Here is a 15,575-nt window from a genome sequence, read left to right on the forward strand (position 1 = left end):
CTATGTTTTTGAAAATCCTACCGAGTGGAGAGCAAACCTCCCACTCGGGGGCTTAGCTGCAGCCCAGCGCTCGCCTAAGTATGACGAGGTACAAGTCGATTGCAATCTGTGCTTCATCCCTACCTGCAAAAGTGCATCACAAGCTCTAGCATATATTCTAAGCAAAGGACAATGTTCGTTCGAAGGCAAATGCAAACATATTCAACGACAAACCCAAGTACAGATAGCGTCCTACAGATCCAGAAGTGCTCAGGCACCAAGCCTGTTAAAGTTTACCGGTTACAAAAACCACTCGACATTCCGAGGCAAATTTAAGGCATCAAGCATAGAATTTTTTTACGCCTCCTGTGGAGGACTAGAAGGCACGACAAACTCGTCCAGGTCGATTCCATCTGCGATCCGAGTGGCAGCAGCAATAAAGGTCTCCATGAAAGATCGGAAATCATGCTTCTTGGTATTGGCCACCTTGAGAGACGCCAGCTTGTCCTCCCGCGCGTCCTTGCAGTGAACACGGACCAGAGACAGAGCAACATCGGCACCGCACCTGGCAGGAGACTTCTTCCATTCTTGCACTCGATTTGGAACCTCGTTCAGTCGAGTCATCAGAGACTCGAGATCATTTTGAAGTGTTTCTCCCGGCCAGAGTGCTGTGTCGATGCGCGACGTTGTAACCTTCAGTCTTGCAAGATAGTCGACCACAACAGCAACGCGAGACTCGAGACGGAGCACGTTCATGGCGGTTTCATCCTTCACAGGAGAGTTGATGGGATCCAAGCCAGTCTCCACTCGACTAGTCTCCTCTTCAAAGTTTTGGCAGAATTCTGTGGATACAACCCAAAGATAAGCTAACAGTCCTACAATAAGTCAGTGATTACCAGTCGGATATAAGGGGTTACCTTCGAGCATGAGGAATAACTTCTTGGCGAGTCCACCCAGATAAGCCCCTAAGTCGCTCTTCTTTCCCGCCAGATCGCTAGCCTTATCACTCAGGGCTATCTTGTCATTCTTCAATCGACTGGCCTCCTTGTTGGCCGCGTCGAGAGCAGCTTTCAGGTTGGTATTCTCCTCTTCAAGTTTGGTGATTGAAGCCAGCTTCTCTTCTGCAAGTTTCGTCTTGTCCGAAGCCACTTTCTGCGCCTCGGCAAGGTCAAGGTCCTTCTTCTTCAGAGCATCCCTCCGTTTATCTGCAAAATGACAGTGAGATCAGACTTACGAATGGGCAAGAAATAAGGGCAGTCGTCAAGGTTCTCACCAAACATACCTTTTGCCTCCTCCTTCGCCTTCGTGAAGTTCTCCGGGACAAGCTTCAGATCAAGTTCGAGCTGGATATGCTTGTTCTCCCACTCAGTATAACGAGCCACGAGCTCGCAAGATTTCTGCGAAAGATCAATCGACATACGTCAAAAATAGGTCACTTCTGAGTGACTAAGAGAAAAATCATAGTATTTCTAAGACTACAGCCGAATCAAAACATTCAACTGTAGTCTCGGGGACTACACCCAGTGGGTGCACTCAGCATGCCCCCACTAGTTTTATCAGCTCGGGCCGATCAGTCGACCAAAAGAGACAGAAAGGCTAACTACCAACAGTTAGACACAGTTTCAAAAAAAAAGAAGTGTTCTTCAGACCATAGTCGACTACAAGCAGTCGACCACGGTCTCGGGGACTACACCCAGTGGGTGCACTAAGCATGCCCCCCACTGGTTCCATGATTCCATTTGACCAGATCGAGTGAAGAAAGCGAAAGAGAAAAAGTTCAAGACATAAAGACTACAGTCGACTGCCAGCAGTCCACCATAGTCTCGGGGAGACGGGGACTACACCTAGTGGGTGCACTCAGCATGCCCCCACCAATCCAGACATTCCAATCAACACACCCAGTGGGTATATGACAGATTCTAAGATCTTAAGAAAGAAAATTGTCAGGTATCATATCCTAACAGAACAGGCGGTGGTCAACTAACCTGGACATTGCTCTGAAGGGCCGAGCTTGCATCATAAGCCGCTTGACTGGCGTCTCGGATCGCCTTCACTTGCTCCATCATGACCCCCGCTTGATGTATAACCTCTTTAGCAGCGTCTGCTTGGTCCTTTGGGACGTGATGGGTGGAAAAAAGAGAAGGCGGATCTGCACTCAACGACGGTGGGCGAGCACTCGTCAGCGGCACAGTAAAGGACACAGTAGTCCGAGTGGCGTTGCCCCCCTCCGGAACCAGCGCATCAGGTGCTGATACGACCTAAGCAGTCTTGCCAGCAGACGCCTTCCTGTTCCTCCTCTGCCTCAATGGCTCCTCCTCATCATCATCAGGGAGATCAATGATGATATTAGGTGGTGCTGCAGGAAAGATTCAAAAGTTAAAGATGAAGACCCTATCGGCCGAAAGCGAAACTGTAGGGATCGTACCAGGGTTGGAAGTGGCAGCGTCCTCCATTTCTTGATCTTCATGTCTGATCGAGGTCTCAGAAGTAGCAGCGCTGCAGTTTCAGAAATCAGTCGGTCAGCGAACGAATCGACCAAGAGTAAATCCATGCGAAACAAGAAAACACAAGTTATGCCATTACCCGGGAATAGTGGGAATCGCCATCCTCATCTTCGGCAGGGCCTTCGTTGGTTTTGACGACGCCGCTCGGAGTTGCTTCGGCGCTTTTTCAGTCGGCACCGGAGAGGTCGTCCGAGGAGGCTTGGTCGACTGCACAACAGACATGACCCCCTTGCCGCGCTCGACTGCAGGATCATGAACGAGCTTGGTTCTCCTTTCAGTACGGGGAGGTTCAACTACCTCCTCCTCTTCCTCCTCCTCTTCTTCATCAGAGCCAGCATCTTCTTCACCCTCGTCGCCGTCCGACTCCCACTCCTCCTGACTTTCACCTCCACTTCCTTCTTCCTCTTTGGTCCGTTCTTGCGCCCCGTTAGGCATTGAGTACATCTCGGTAGTGATCTGGAAGACAACAAACAAGACAAAAGTCAGTCGACTGAATTGCAGCAAAGCAGAATGAAGAAAATAGAGTCACAGTCAGAGAAATGTGGTCAAACCTTGTCTGGTTCGTATGACTGGTCGAGTGGCGGGATCCTCCTGGCTCCACGGGGATTATCTTTGTTCCCTGTGATGGCAGTCATCCACCTCTCCAGAGTGGCATCGTCGACCTCCTCCGGGTGTACCCGAGCGGTGTCTTCAGTACCAGAGTACAACCACATCGGATGGCCCCAATATTGAAGTGGCTGAATGCGCCGTCGAAGGAAAACCTCTAGAAGATCCATGCCCGTCACTCCGTCGTGAATGAGCTGGACTACGCGCTCCACCAACATCCTAACCCGAGCCTTCTCCTCCGGAAGCACCTTCAGAGAGGATGGCTTGTTCACTCGGTCCATGGAGAACGGGGGGAGGCCAGTCGACTGCCCTGGCATCGACTGGTCTTGGCAGTAGAACCAGGTCGACTGCCACCCTCGAACTGACTCGGGAAGGGTCATGGCTGGAAAGGCACTCTTACTCCTCATCTGAACCCCAAGACCCCCACACATCTGGATTACTTGGGTTTTCTCGTCACTTGGGCTAGCCTTTTTCACCGTCTGAGAGCGACAGGTGAAAATGTGTTTGAAAAGGCCCCAGTGCGGCCGACAACCCAAGTAGTTTTCGCACAAAGACACGAAAGCGGCGAGGTAGGCAATGGAGTTGGGTGTGAAGTGATGGAGTTGTGCCCCAAAGAAGTTCAGAAATCCCCGAAAGAAAAGATTCGGCGGCAGAGAAAAACCATGATCTACGTGGGTGGCTAAGAGGACGCACTCACCCTCCTGAGGCTGCGGCTGCCACTCCGTCCCCGGAAGCCTTGCTGACCCATGGGGGATCAGTCCTTCATTGGCCAGGTCGTCGAGGTCCTTCTGGGTGATGGTCGAGCGGATCCAGTCTCCCTGGATCCAGCCTTGCGGCAGGCCGGACCGTGACGAGGATCCGCCCCGACTGGTCGCTCTCTCCTTCACCTTCGCCGTCGCCTTCTTCGCCCGCTCCAAAGCCGCCTTCTTTTCCTTCACCATCGTCGCCGGCGAGGCGCGCAAGGAGCAGTAGGGCGGAGGTGGAAGCAAGCGCAGCGGGCGAGTTCGAGGAAGAGGGAGAGGGGAATGAGGGCACACTGTTCGAAAAACCCCCGTCCGGCACCTTATATGAAGTCTCTTCCGAGTGGCTGACTGGTAGGCCCGGACGATCCTGTCAAATCCCGCAACAGGCGCGCGCGCGATACGCGGCGAAAAAGGTGGCGCGGAGATCGAGGCGTCTTTGCCTTATCCCATCCGAGTACCGCAGCCTCCTCCGCTTCGCGCGCTTCCCGAAATTCGGATCCCGTCAAATCCGCAAATAGCAGAGCAACTTGTCAGACGGCAGATTTCCTCTGATCCGTCGCTCAGAAATCTCCAAGTTCATAAAGTCCACTCGGCAGATGCAAAGAATGGATCAAGGCGACTGAAAGAGAAGTTGATGCCATCACTAAAAAGCCATTGGTCCAGAGTAAGACACACTTGCAGCACGAAAAACAGGTCGGAAGAATTCTCAACTCCTTCCTCACTCAAACCTCGATCCATTCGGGGGCTAATGATGAAGCCATGTACCTAGGATAGGGTCATGGACCTATCCAAGATACCCTCCCCAAGGACATCTCTAGAAGAAACTGCCTTTCAGTCGACCTGGAAGGATTCCACTCGACGGACTCGAAGACACTCGACCATGAAGACTCACTCGACCACCAGGAGATCTAGGGTCATTCTGCACCCAAACGGTCTGTTATTAAGTAGTCTTTATGGCCATGATAGCACTTTATGTAGAGCGTTACCAGTAACGTCAGGCCTTTACGTACATTGAACCCTCCGCTACGTGGGCTGGCTAGGTTCCTGGCGCACTCTATATAAGCCACCCCCTCCACAGGCACTAGTAGAAAAAGGGTCAAACGTGAAGCACATTAGTGCCGGTTTGATTTTGGCCCGGTACTAATGGTACCATTAGTGCCGGTTTGAACGGATTTGCATTAATGCCGGTTCGTGTTGAACCTTTAATACCGGTTTGTGGCACGAACCGGTACTAAAGGGGTGTTGGCAGGCTGGCGTCAGGCCGGGGCCCCACGATCACCTTTAGTACCGGTTCGTGGCACGAACCGGTACTAAAGGTCTAACCTATAGTACCGGTTTGTGAAACAAACCGGCACTATAGGGCAATTTTCAAACTCTCCCCCCCCCATGTGTCGCCATTTCAGTTCTGAAAAAATCAAAAGAAAATGATAAAAACTTCAAAAAATAAAATCCTTCGAGAGGTAGTTATATTACTACATCTACTAGTTAGGAAAATTTGAAAACTACAATTTGGACATGTTTTGCAAAAAGTGTAGGGAAAATGTAAAACGGCTATAACTTTTGCATACGATGTCGGAAAAAAATGTATAATATATCAAAAAATTCAGCACGAAAATCCGCATCCGATGGAGATCGCCTACGGCCTGTTTGAAATTTTTTAGAATCCTCAAATTCCAAAAGGGAAAAAAGATATGGTCAAATTTCAGTTTTTTAAAAAAATTTGGTTAAATCTGGTCAAACTACTTATTCAAGAAGTATTAATGTTACTACATAATTATTCAAGAATATTAGTGTTACTAAATAATTATTTCAATTTTTTGATTTTTTTAAATCTGGTCAAACTATGGTCAAACTTATTCAAGAAATATTAGTGTTACTAAATAATTACTGTTTTTTAGAATAATAGTTTCAAACTCAAACGGTGAAATATGTGACTTCATGCTCAAGCTAAACTCCTGAGGGTTAATAAGATTGACATCTTACTATTGTCAGGAAAATAACAAGTGCAGACTCGGAAACGAAGGAGAATAGAATCCGAAAGTTAAGCGTGCTCGGGCTAGAGTAGTGAGAGGGATGGGTGATCGGTCGGGAAGTTAGATGATTTGGAATGAGTGATCCACACTTGAGCAGTTAAGAGAGGTGATTAGAGAATAAATCATCAAATAATTCAGAAAAATTAAAAATCGAAAAAAAAATTCAAATTTTTTTTCCAATTTTTTTTTAAATTTTTTTTAAAAAAAACCTTTAGTACCGGTTGGTAACACCAACCGGTACTAAAGGTCCCCCATACCAGGGCGCGAGCTCACGCCACGTGGTGGCACTTTAGCGCCGGTTCGTGCCGAACCGGTACTAAAGGGGGGGGGGCTTTAGTGCCCACACTTTAGTGCCGGTTATGGAACCGGCACTAAAGGCCCTTACGAACCGGCGCTAAAGCTCCATTTTCTACTAGTGAGGCAGAAGGGCTCGCACCCCTGTAACTCATACGCATATAATCCAGTCGACCGCCTCCGGGCTCCGAGACGTAGGGCTGTTACTTCCTCCGAGAAGGGCCTAAACTCGTAACATCCTTGCGTATACAACTACTCCATAGCTAGGATCTTGCCTCTCCATACCTACCACCTATTCTACTGTCAGGCTTAGAACCACGACAGATGAGGCTGGACCCCTGGCACGCTTGCATTAAAAAAGGAGAGGACTCCGGAGGTTTCTAGACACTGCTATGTGGGCCAAGTTAGGTGGACGCATTCACTTCGGCAGAGTTGGTAATTGGGCGGCTGACATGCGAGCCCGAGGCGGACACCAAGCGGACCGTCTAGACCGTTTTATGCCTGTGTGAACGTAAATCAGACGCAAATATGGGTCAAAAATGCATACGGACGAACAACGAGCGGACCGATTTTGAGTTTATGTCGGAGTGTTAGGCATGTGTTTTATCTGTTTCAACGCAAACGGACACGCACGGACTATTTGTGTCGCGCGTTGGAGTTTCCCTTGTATAACCTCAAGGTTCTCAACTCAGGAGAAGCCCGACTGGAATCCGGCGTTCTTTCAATTTCATCCCTTCTCCGCCCTTGGATGGAGATCCTGCGGCCCAGGATTACCCCGATGCAAGGAAGCCCTCTCCGACTCTGCTTCGGCCCCGCGTGGTTGATTAGGCTGAGCGTGGGTGTGAAGCACGGCTGTAGGGTGGTGGGGTGGCAGTGGGACTCAGCGTGAGCGGCGTCGCGGCGGAGGTGGGGTTGGGGATGGAGACGAAGCGCGTCGGATTCGCGGAGCCGAGGATCGAAGGCGACGGCGAGGCAGGGCTAGGAAGCCCAGTTCGCGGGGCCACGACCGGGGAAGAGGAGGCCGTCGTCGTCGGCGGCGGCAAGGCAAACCCACGGCCGCTCCGCCGCAGAGGGGTCAACGTGAAGCGGAAGGCGGCCCTGAGGAGGAAGCACCTGCCTCCCCGCGACGGGGAAAAGCGGCCGCCTCCGGCCCGGAGCTCGGCGCCGGTGGCGGGGGATTACAGGGAGGAGGACGCGATCGCCGTGCACCGTCGGGTCTGGGAGAGGAGATGGGCCGGCAATTTCGGCTCCTTCGACGACGAAAGTGAGAAGAAACCCTCTACTTGCGTCTGATTTTTCTAGTGCCACGCCTTACTTGTTCAGTATAAGCATCTATCGACGCTGGAAATTGAAGCAATTTTGTTGCTGTTGTTGTTACATTGGATTGGATTACACGCCACAGCCACAAATCCTACGCATAGATCACAGACCTTTTGCACTGCATATTGCTAGGATCATATACATTATATAGTTACTGAAACTAGACTGCTGGTGAGATTAAATCTGTTTTGCTGTTGCTGTTGTTAGATTAGATAGATTCAATGCCACAACCACAAATCCAACCCATTGACCACAGACCCTTTTGCACTGCGTAATTGCTAGGATAGCCTAGGAACGTAGTTACTGAAACTGGACCGCGGCTGGTCAAATTAAAGCTGTTTTGTTGTTGCTCTTGTTAGATTAGATTGGATGCCACAGCCACGAACCCAAACCATTGATCAGAGACATTTGCACTGCATAATTGCTGGGACAAGGTTACTGAAACTGAACTGCTGATCGATTCAGGCAAGCCGTCCGTTTGCTGGTTCGCTGGTTCAGGGAGAACAGACAAACCGGCTGGTTAAATGTTCCATGGTTTGCCTGTTGAGCTAAAAAGTAAAAACTGTATGCCTGTTTTTCTTTTCCATCTGATTGCATACATGGAACAAGGCTGGTAAAGATCCTAGTTCCAGTCTTTTCCTATTTATCTGGCTGTATGGTCCGTTTTCGATAACTGATTGCTTATGTATAGAATGCCAACTCAGCCATAGATAAGAACATGGATGGCATTCATATCTATTTTCTGGTGTATGCTGCTACTTAGCGTTGTCTGTTACTGTTTTCCAATAACATGCTAGTACCATCGTCTAAGTGTCTGCCTATATCTTTATTTGTGCTGCAAGTATTTATCACCAACTTAATTTGTCTTCTCGCAGCGGGTATCGGTCCCATGTGCTACACATCCGCACCGCCCACCCCGGAATACCTTTTCAGAGAACAGGCCGTGCAGATCTTCTCCATCAGGGTCAGGGCCCCAACAGATGGTCTCAAGTGGCCACTGCATGTCCATGGCTATGTCGCCACCAGAGACTCGATGGATCGCAATCGCAACTATCTCTTTAGGCGCGCAAGGGATAACTGCCAAACCCTCACGCAAAACGTGAGTACCACCTAATTTTCTCTGTTTTACCTGCCTTGTCAACAATCTCTTGCTGCTAGTACTACCCGGCCTCTTAATCTACTGTGCAATTAGATGTACTACTTCTCATTCAATGTTTACGCTGACCAACCTTTATGTTTATCTAATTTCAACCTTGAACAACTAAGCAATCGAACAAATAAACATCCTTTTGGATCAACCTTTGATTAATATAATATGCTGGTTGCATCTCTGCTTGTTGGAAACAACAAGACATATTTCTACAAGTCTGTCAGTTGATTAATCACAGGGTAATGCTTGTGTTGCAGGATCCATTCTTGCTGTTAACAGGCCCATCCCGCGCGGTAGTGTTCCTCGATCCGATCACGTTCGAAGTCCAGCTAAAAGTGAAGGGAAAAGGGGAGTCCGAAGACGAAATGCTGGCTTTTGCTGTCTTCTACTACGGCGACGGGAATGCTTGTGCACGCAAGCTCTCCATGTCCATCCCCCACAACCGCTGCACGCTCGAGTACGAAGTGGCGCTGCGGCCGCGCTCGGTCGAGGCCACCATCAGCGTCAAGATCGTCGAAGGGTCATGGCCGGAGAACCACCGAGGACAGGTTGTCGCCCTCACCTCCGGCGTAGACGGGGAGGTCGTCTTGCTTCGTTCTGGAGACAGAGAACTGCCCGTCGGTTCGGACGGCGCGATCGAGCTCTCGAGGCGGGTTGTTTCTGTAGATCTAAGAGAGAAACTGGTGGTTGCTGTGGACGCCTCTCTGTCCGGTTTCCTTGCGCGGGGTACAGCTGAGTTCAAGCCGGAGAACTATGGCACGAGCCACGGCGTGTGCGACCTCGGTTCCTGCAAGATTCAAGTCGCCGTTGCTTGGTCCCTTTTCGTTATTGTTTTGGGAAGATAGATAGACCGTGTTGGGTAGTGTTTGGTGGTTGCCTGTTTAGCGATTTTCAGTGGTAGCATCCCTGAAGCTGTTGAACTGTTTCTGTATGGTCATGTCATGATGCCTTTTCGTGGCACTCAGCTTGTTATGTGTTTGCTCAGATGTTATGGCACTCAATTTGTAATTTTATACCCTAGGAATGCATGGTTTCTAAAAGAAGAAGGTATATTTCTGCACAAATTAGCACATGTATATTTCCCTGTACACATTGCTTCCTATATCATCAATTCTGAAGGAAGTATATGACCACATGTTGTTTCCTTTATCATCAGTTTGGGTGTACATGGCCAAATTATTTCCCTGAACGTTGTAATATTTATGCCACTCGGGTCCAGTGTTACTATTTACTCCCTCTGTATCGTAGTGTCAAAAAACGTCTTATATTTTGATACAGAGGGAGTATGCTGTGTACCTGACACCATCCGATTCAAGGCATTTGTATGCTCTTCTTATTGTACCTGGGAATAGTTAGAGAACCAGTTTTTTTGGGAGCATAAGAGAATCAGCTTAGCTAAACTTATGACATGTTTTGGACCTCCAATCTTTATTTTATCTTTACCTCTTTATTACCTAATATTAAAAGGAGGATTGTTTCTCCACTTATTTTGTCATCCTTTTATGTTTTTTGTACTTTGTCCGTTTTTTGTAAAATAAAAAAGGAAAAATTTGGGCTCATGAGGTCTCGAACCAAGGTGGGCAGGAAGTGAGCAAAACACACTAACCAACTCGGCTTGTGATTGTGTGCAAACACAGGAAACTTCCTTATTATAGGAGGAGCGGGGTTTCTCAAAAAATAAAATAAATTCGAAAGGCAGGCCAGACCACTGCTCACTATAAACGCAAATACTAATCTCCGCACATCTAGAAACGGCTGCCCCATGCATGCACGTAAAAAAAAGGCTGCGCCATGTGTTACGGATGGCCCATGCACCTAAAAAAGGGGCTGCCCCATATGTGTCGCTGATGTAGTTGCCCCATGTATTACTGTTTTGTTCTGAAATTCTGATTACTTCTAACGATTTTTCTTTTTTGCGGGGTAATGACTACTGATGGTATAAGGGAAGTAAACATAGATGCATATTTTCATCATACTTGCATCCTTTATAACAGCGATTTTATTATGATAAATTTATTATAATTTATTTATGGGAACCCTTGCTTCAGTTCTGCAAGTCCGAAATCTTGAGGACCTCGGCATTTGGCCCTTGCGGCATCGGAAGATAGGGATGTGAGGAAGCACTATAGGTGGACAATGCAACACCAATGAGGAATGAATTTTTGATTGATCTATCATCTCCCTCGTGTCTGGTCGAACATACCAAGATGCCGTTCCATTTTTTTCAAGTTGTGAGATGATGGATAATTATTATTTGTTTACAACATGACATACATATTTTCAACATGCCGTACATATTTTCATTAGTTTGTGTTCTTTATTCGAAAAAATGTTACACTTTATCCATGAGTTTCCCATGATAATTTTTTACACTAGGATGCACAAGAAATGACCCAGTTCGAAACGCATCTGGTCTAATACCTAATGTGCAAAGTTTTAATGGATATGGATTTACTTAGAATCAACTCACCTTATGTAAGTTCCTTCAATGATTAAAGATGGTCGAACTCACTAATCATATAACATATGCTTAATTTTTTCCCGTTGCAACGCACGGGCATATTTGCTAGTGTTAATATAACGCCGCTTCATGCATGATAAGAAAATGTACGGCAGCAAGACAGGCGTCCTCTTCTACCACATATATGCCCGCTGACAACCAAGAGAAGGCAAAGGTTATAAAGGATGTGATGACTACAAGAGAGGCGAAGGTTATAAGGGATACGGTTAGGCATATCCTAACAATTGGCCAATTACAAAGTGGAGGATCCGCCATAGTGTTTTTGTATTTTTTTTCTGAATATATTCCTGCACAGTTTTTTTATTAATTTAAAGACCTGTCATTGATTTAGAAGAACTGATTACAGTCCCAACAGAGGGCAAATTACAATAATGCCCCAGCTTACACGTGCCACTCAACCACGCGGAGATTCGGAAACTATACATCCTAATGCAGAAAAATCAAAAATATCACCCCGTCAGCCTTCAGTTGGCCGAAGAGGAACGGAAGAAGGACTTTTTGGCCAACGGTTGGCCAAAGAGTCCTCTTCGGCTAACATCTACTGTACTGTTTTAGAAAATTCATATCAATTAGGACTTTTAGTATTTTCATTTGATTCTTTTTGCATTATATTAGAAATTTCATGAAGTATCTGTAGATCTCAAGTTTGACTAGATTTCAAAGTTTGAATTTGAATTTTCATGAATTTCCTCCAATCACTAGTTTGCCTATAATTTGAGCTAGGACTATTCTTTTTAGATGATTCTATTTTCTACTGGTTCTTTCTGACTTTGTTTATCAGTAGTAATTAATCAACGAAATTTAGGATTATTTAAAATTAGGTTTTATGAAAACAGTTATCTTTTAATGTTTTATAGGTTTTGTGCTACTTCTTTTAGTTTTAATTGCTTTAAATTGTTTTTTTTGACATATTCTTTTAGTTTCTGTTAAGTTATCAGTAGATATTTTATTTGTAGTATTTTTTTGTATTTTATTTCTTTTATCCTCTATTTTCTTTCCCGCCGTTCTTTCCCTTCATTTTCTCCCGCTATTTTCTTTGCCGTCATTTTCTCCCGCCATTCTTTGTCGCCATTTCCTATCGCCATTCTCTCCCGCCATTCTTTGCCGCCATTTTCTCCTGCCATTTTCTTTCCCGTCATTTTATTTGCCGCCATTCTCTCCCTTCATTTTCTCCCGCCATTTTCTTTCCCGCCATTCTCTCCCGCCATCTACTTTCCGGCCATCTTATTTCTCGCCATCTTCACTTCTCGACTTATAAAACGAGCCTCATGGTGTCCACGACCGTAGATAACATCGTCTGACACGGTCTATGTCTCATGCGTTGGTGCTGCTGGTGGAGTGTGAAACACTGTCTGAGAGAAGTCATAAGTGTTTGCAGCTTCGTCATCATCATCGGAGAGTTTTTCACACTTATGACTTCTCTCACACAGTGTTTCACACACCACATGAAGGCATCATCGTCATCCTCCGTCGATGCAGCACTCCTTATTGTGGCAGGAGAGAATGGCGGGAAAGAAAATTGAGGGAAAAAGATTGCGGGAAAGTATTTTTTTTCATGTATAAAATGGCAATGGTTGTACATTATTTATAAGGCACTTTTAATATAAACTCCTATGAAGCTCAAAACAAGTTTTGTAGTAGGATAAAAGAAATAAAATACAAAAAAATACTACAAATAAAATAGCTACTGATAACTAAATAGAAACAAAAAGAATATGTCAAAACAACTAAAGAAAACAATATAAAGCAATTAAAATTAAAAGAAATAGCACAAAACCTATAAAACACTATAATAGAACTGTTTTCATAAAAACCTAATTTTTAATCATTATAAAATTCGCCAATTAGTTACTACTGATAAACAAAGTCACAAAGAACCAGTAGCAAAAAGAATCATCTGAAAAAATACTACTAGCTCAAATTATAGGCAATCTAGTGATTTGAGCAAATTCATGAAAAATTCAAATTCAAACTTTCAAATCTAGTCAAACTTGATATCTACAGAAACTTCATAAAATTTCTAATCTAATGCAAAAAGAATCAAATTAAAATACTAAAAATCCTAATTGACATGAATTTTTTAAAACAGTAGAGCAGGTTTTGGCCGGTTGGCCGAAAAGTCCCTCCTCGGCCAACGGTTAGCCGAAAAGTCCCTCTTCGGCAACAGGAGGCCGACGGGGTGATACTTTTGATTTTTCTGCATCAGGGTGTATAGTTTCCGAATTTGCTATAAAACTCATCATAGTTTCAAAAAAATCCGGGCATATAGAGGGCCAAGTGTTAGCAACAACAACGATAAGAGATCGACACATCTTCAGCTCGAAGCTTCCCCGCCAAAAACCACCGACAAACGCGAACGTAGCCAAGCGCCGGTGATGTTGGTGAAGGTCGGCATTATCACCCAGAAAAAAGCATGTGCTTATTTAATTCCAAAGAGCACAAAATCACTTTTTCACTAGAAAAACGCTTAAACCTCAACTTGGGAGTATCTGGGAAGGAGAAGCCAAGCTAGACTCCGTATCCTTCCAATTTTAGCCCTTGGATGGAGTTCCTGCAGCTAGGTTCACCCGGATGCCAAAGCAAACCCTCTCCAACACTTACTCGGTGGATCCTATTTGACGCTTCATGCACCCGTTACTGTGTATTTTACAAACGGGCGCCTGAAGTGCCTCACGCTGGGCCGGCCCATCTGGCTTCTTTATTTCTGTTTTAAATCAGGTTAAAAAAGAGCTCCGAGAGTGTATCGAACGCACAACATCCCGAGACTGGAGAACATGCATCCTATTATATCCCGGGTAGCAGATCCACCACTAATGGTTAGTGAACTAATTCACGCTCAAGAAGCTAGACGGGATTCTGAACTCATTGGCCAAGTCTTTCTACCATATGATGCGGTGGCGATATTACAAACCCCAGTATGTACACGCAATGTAGAGGACTTCTGGTCATGGAACTTTGGAAAGTACGGGCACTTCACACTGCTCATGCTACGGGATGGTGATGGAAACGAAGAGGCGCGGAGTGGATTGGCTTGAGGGACGGACTGGGTTGTCTAATACGTCTGCTAAAAAAAATTGTGGGACACATTATGACATGTCACTGTCCCAGCGAAGCTCAGGATGTTCTTATGGAGGCTTGTGTGGCATTCCCTGCCCACAAAGGACGCCCGCAAGCATCGGAACATGTGTACAGATGACAACTGCAGCGTGTGCCCGATTTGTAGAGACATAGCCTGATCGAGTGCACTATGGCACGCTGTGTGGGGGCGCTAGTCGATCCATTGTTGCTGGAGCATATGATAGCGACTACTGAACCTTTAGTGAGAAATTGGTTGTTCTCCATGATGGAAGTTTTTTTACACGACGAGATCACAAGGTTGACAGTAACAATGTGGGCAATTTGAACGGCAAGAAGGAAACTTATTCGTGAGGGCATCCAACAAAGTCTGCTATCTATTTACCTTTTTTATCACGAGGTTTATTGCAGAATTAGATTAGATAAGAGAAACTACACGACAACCAGCTCCATCTTCGGTTGATAGAAGGAATAGGTGGATCCCTCCTCCGGTGGGTTTTGTCAAGATGAATGTCGATGCGGGTGTATCTTCTGATCACAATTGCGGCACCGCAGTGGCTATTTGTTGAGACAGAGATGATTCTTACCTGGGCTCTTCAGTGCTTGTGATCCAAGGTTTGCTTGATGCATCCACTCTAGAAGCAATAGCGTGTAGGGAAGCGTTATCACTTGCAGAAGATTTAAACTTGAAACACCTTCATATCACATCTGACTGCACAAAAGTGGTGAACAGAATATGGGTCAATCCTGAAGACGCTTTCGGAGGGATCATTAGGAAGATAAAGCAAAGAGAACCGCCCCTTTATTTCATGTAATTTTGTGCATGAATTTCGAGCTACAAATCATGAAGCTCATAAGATAGCTAGGCTTGGTACTACTCTTCCTCAGGGGAGACATATTTGGTTGCGGTCTCCCCACGATACTCTTGTTATACCTGTAAATGTTGATATGAGTTAATAAAGCCTGGCTATCTTTCCTCAATAAAAAATCCCTCATGTATCATCGCCTGCCGCACCAACCACAACCCCACCACACTCGAACTAGTTAGTTGAATCTTTTTCTTTCTTTGACTCTTCCCAAATTTTTTTTACTTTTTTCTTTGATTCAATGAACTTTTTAAATTCGTAATCTTTTTCTCAAAATCGATGAACATTTTTCCCAATTTTTTAGAACTTTTTTGAAATTCAATGAACCTTTTTTTAAATTCATGAACCTTTTCAATTTTGATGAACTTATTTCCAAATTTGATGATTTTTTTTAAAAAAATGATGAACTTTTTTCAGGGTTGATGAACTTTTTTCTCCAAATTCGATGAAATTTTATTCAATATTGTGAACTTTTTATAAAATC

The 15,575-nt window shown here is 45.6% G+C and overlaps 1 protein-coding gene across 1 annotated transcript; it reads left to right on the plus strand.

The window, feature by feature from the left end:
• Positions 1-7,190: 7,190 nt before the first annotated feature.
• Positions 7,191-9,709, plus strand: LOC123042723 (uncharacterized; the record flags this gene model as incomplete). The annotated part of the gene is given in 3 exon segments (XM_044465112.1): positions 7,191-7,423; positions 8,355-8,578; positions 8,887-9,709. Coding segments are annotated over 3 exon segments (1,045 nt in total), but the record flags the coding sequence as incomplete, so codon positions are not given.
• Between the last annotated feature and the right edge of the window lie 5,866 nt (positions 9,710-15,575).

Source organism: Triticum aestivum, chromosome 2B (genome assembly GCF_018294505.1).
Source record: "Triticum aestivum cultivar Chinese Spring chromosome 2B, IWGSC CS RefSeq v2.1, whole genome shotgun sequence".
NCBI lineage: Eukaryota > Viridiplantae > Streptophyta > Magnoliopsida > Poales > Poaceae > Triticum > Triticum aestivum.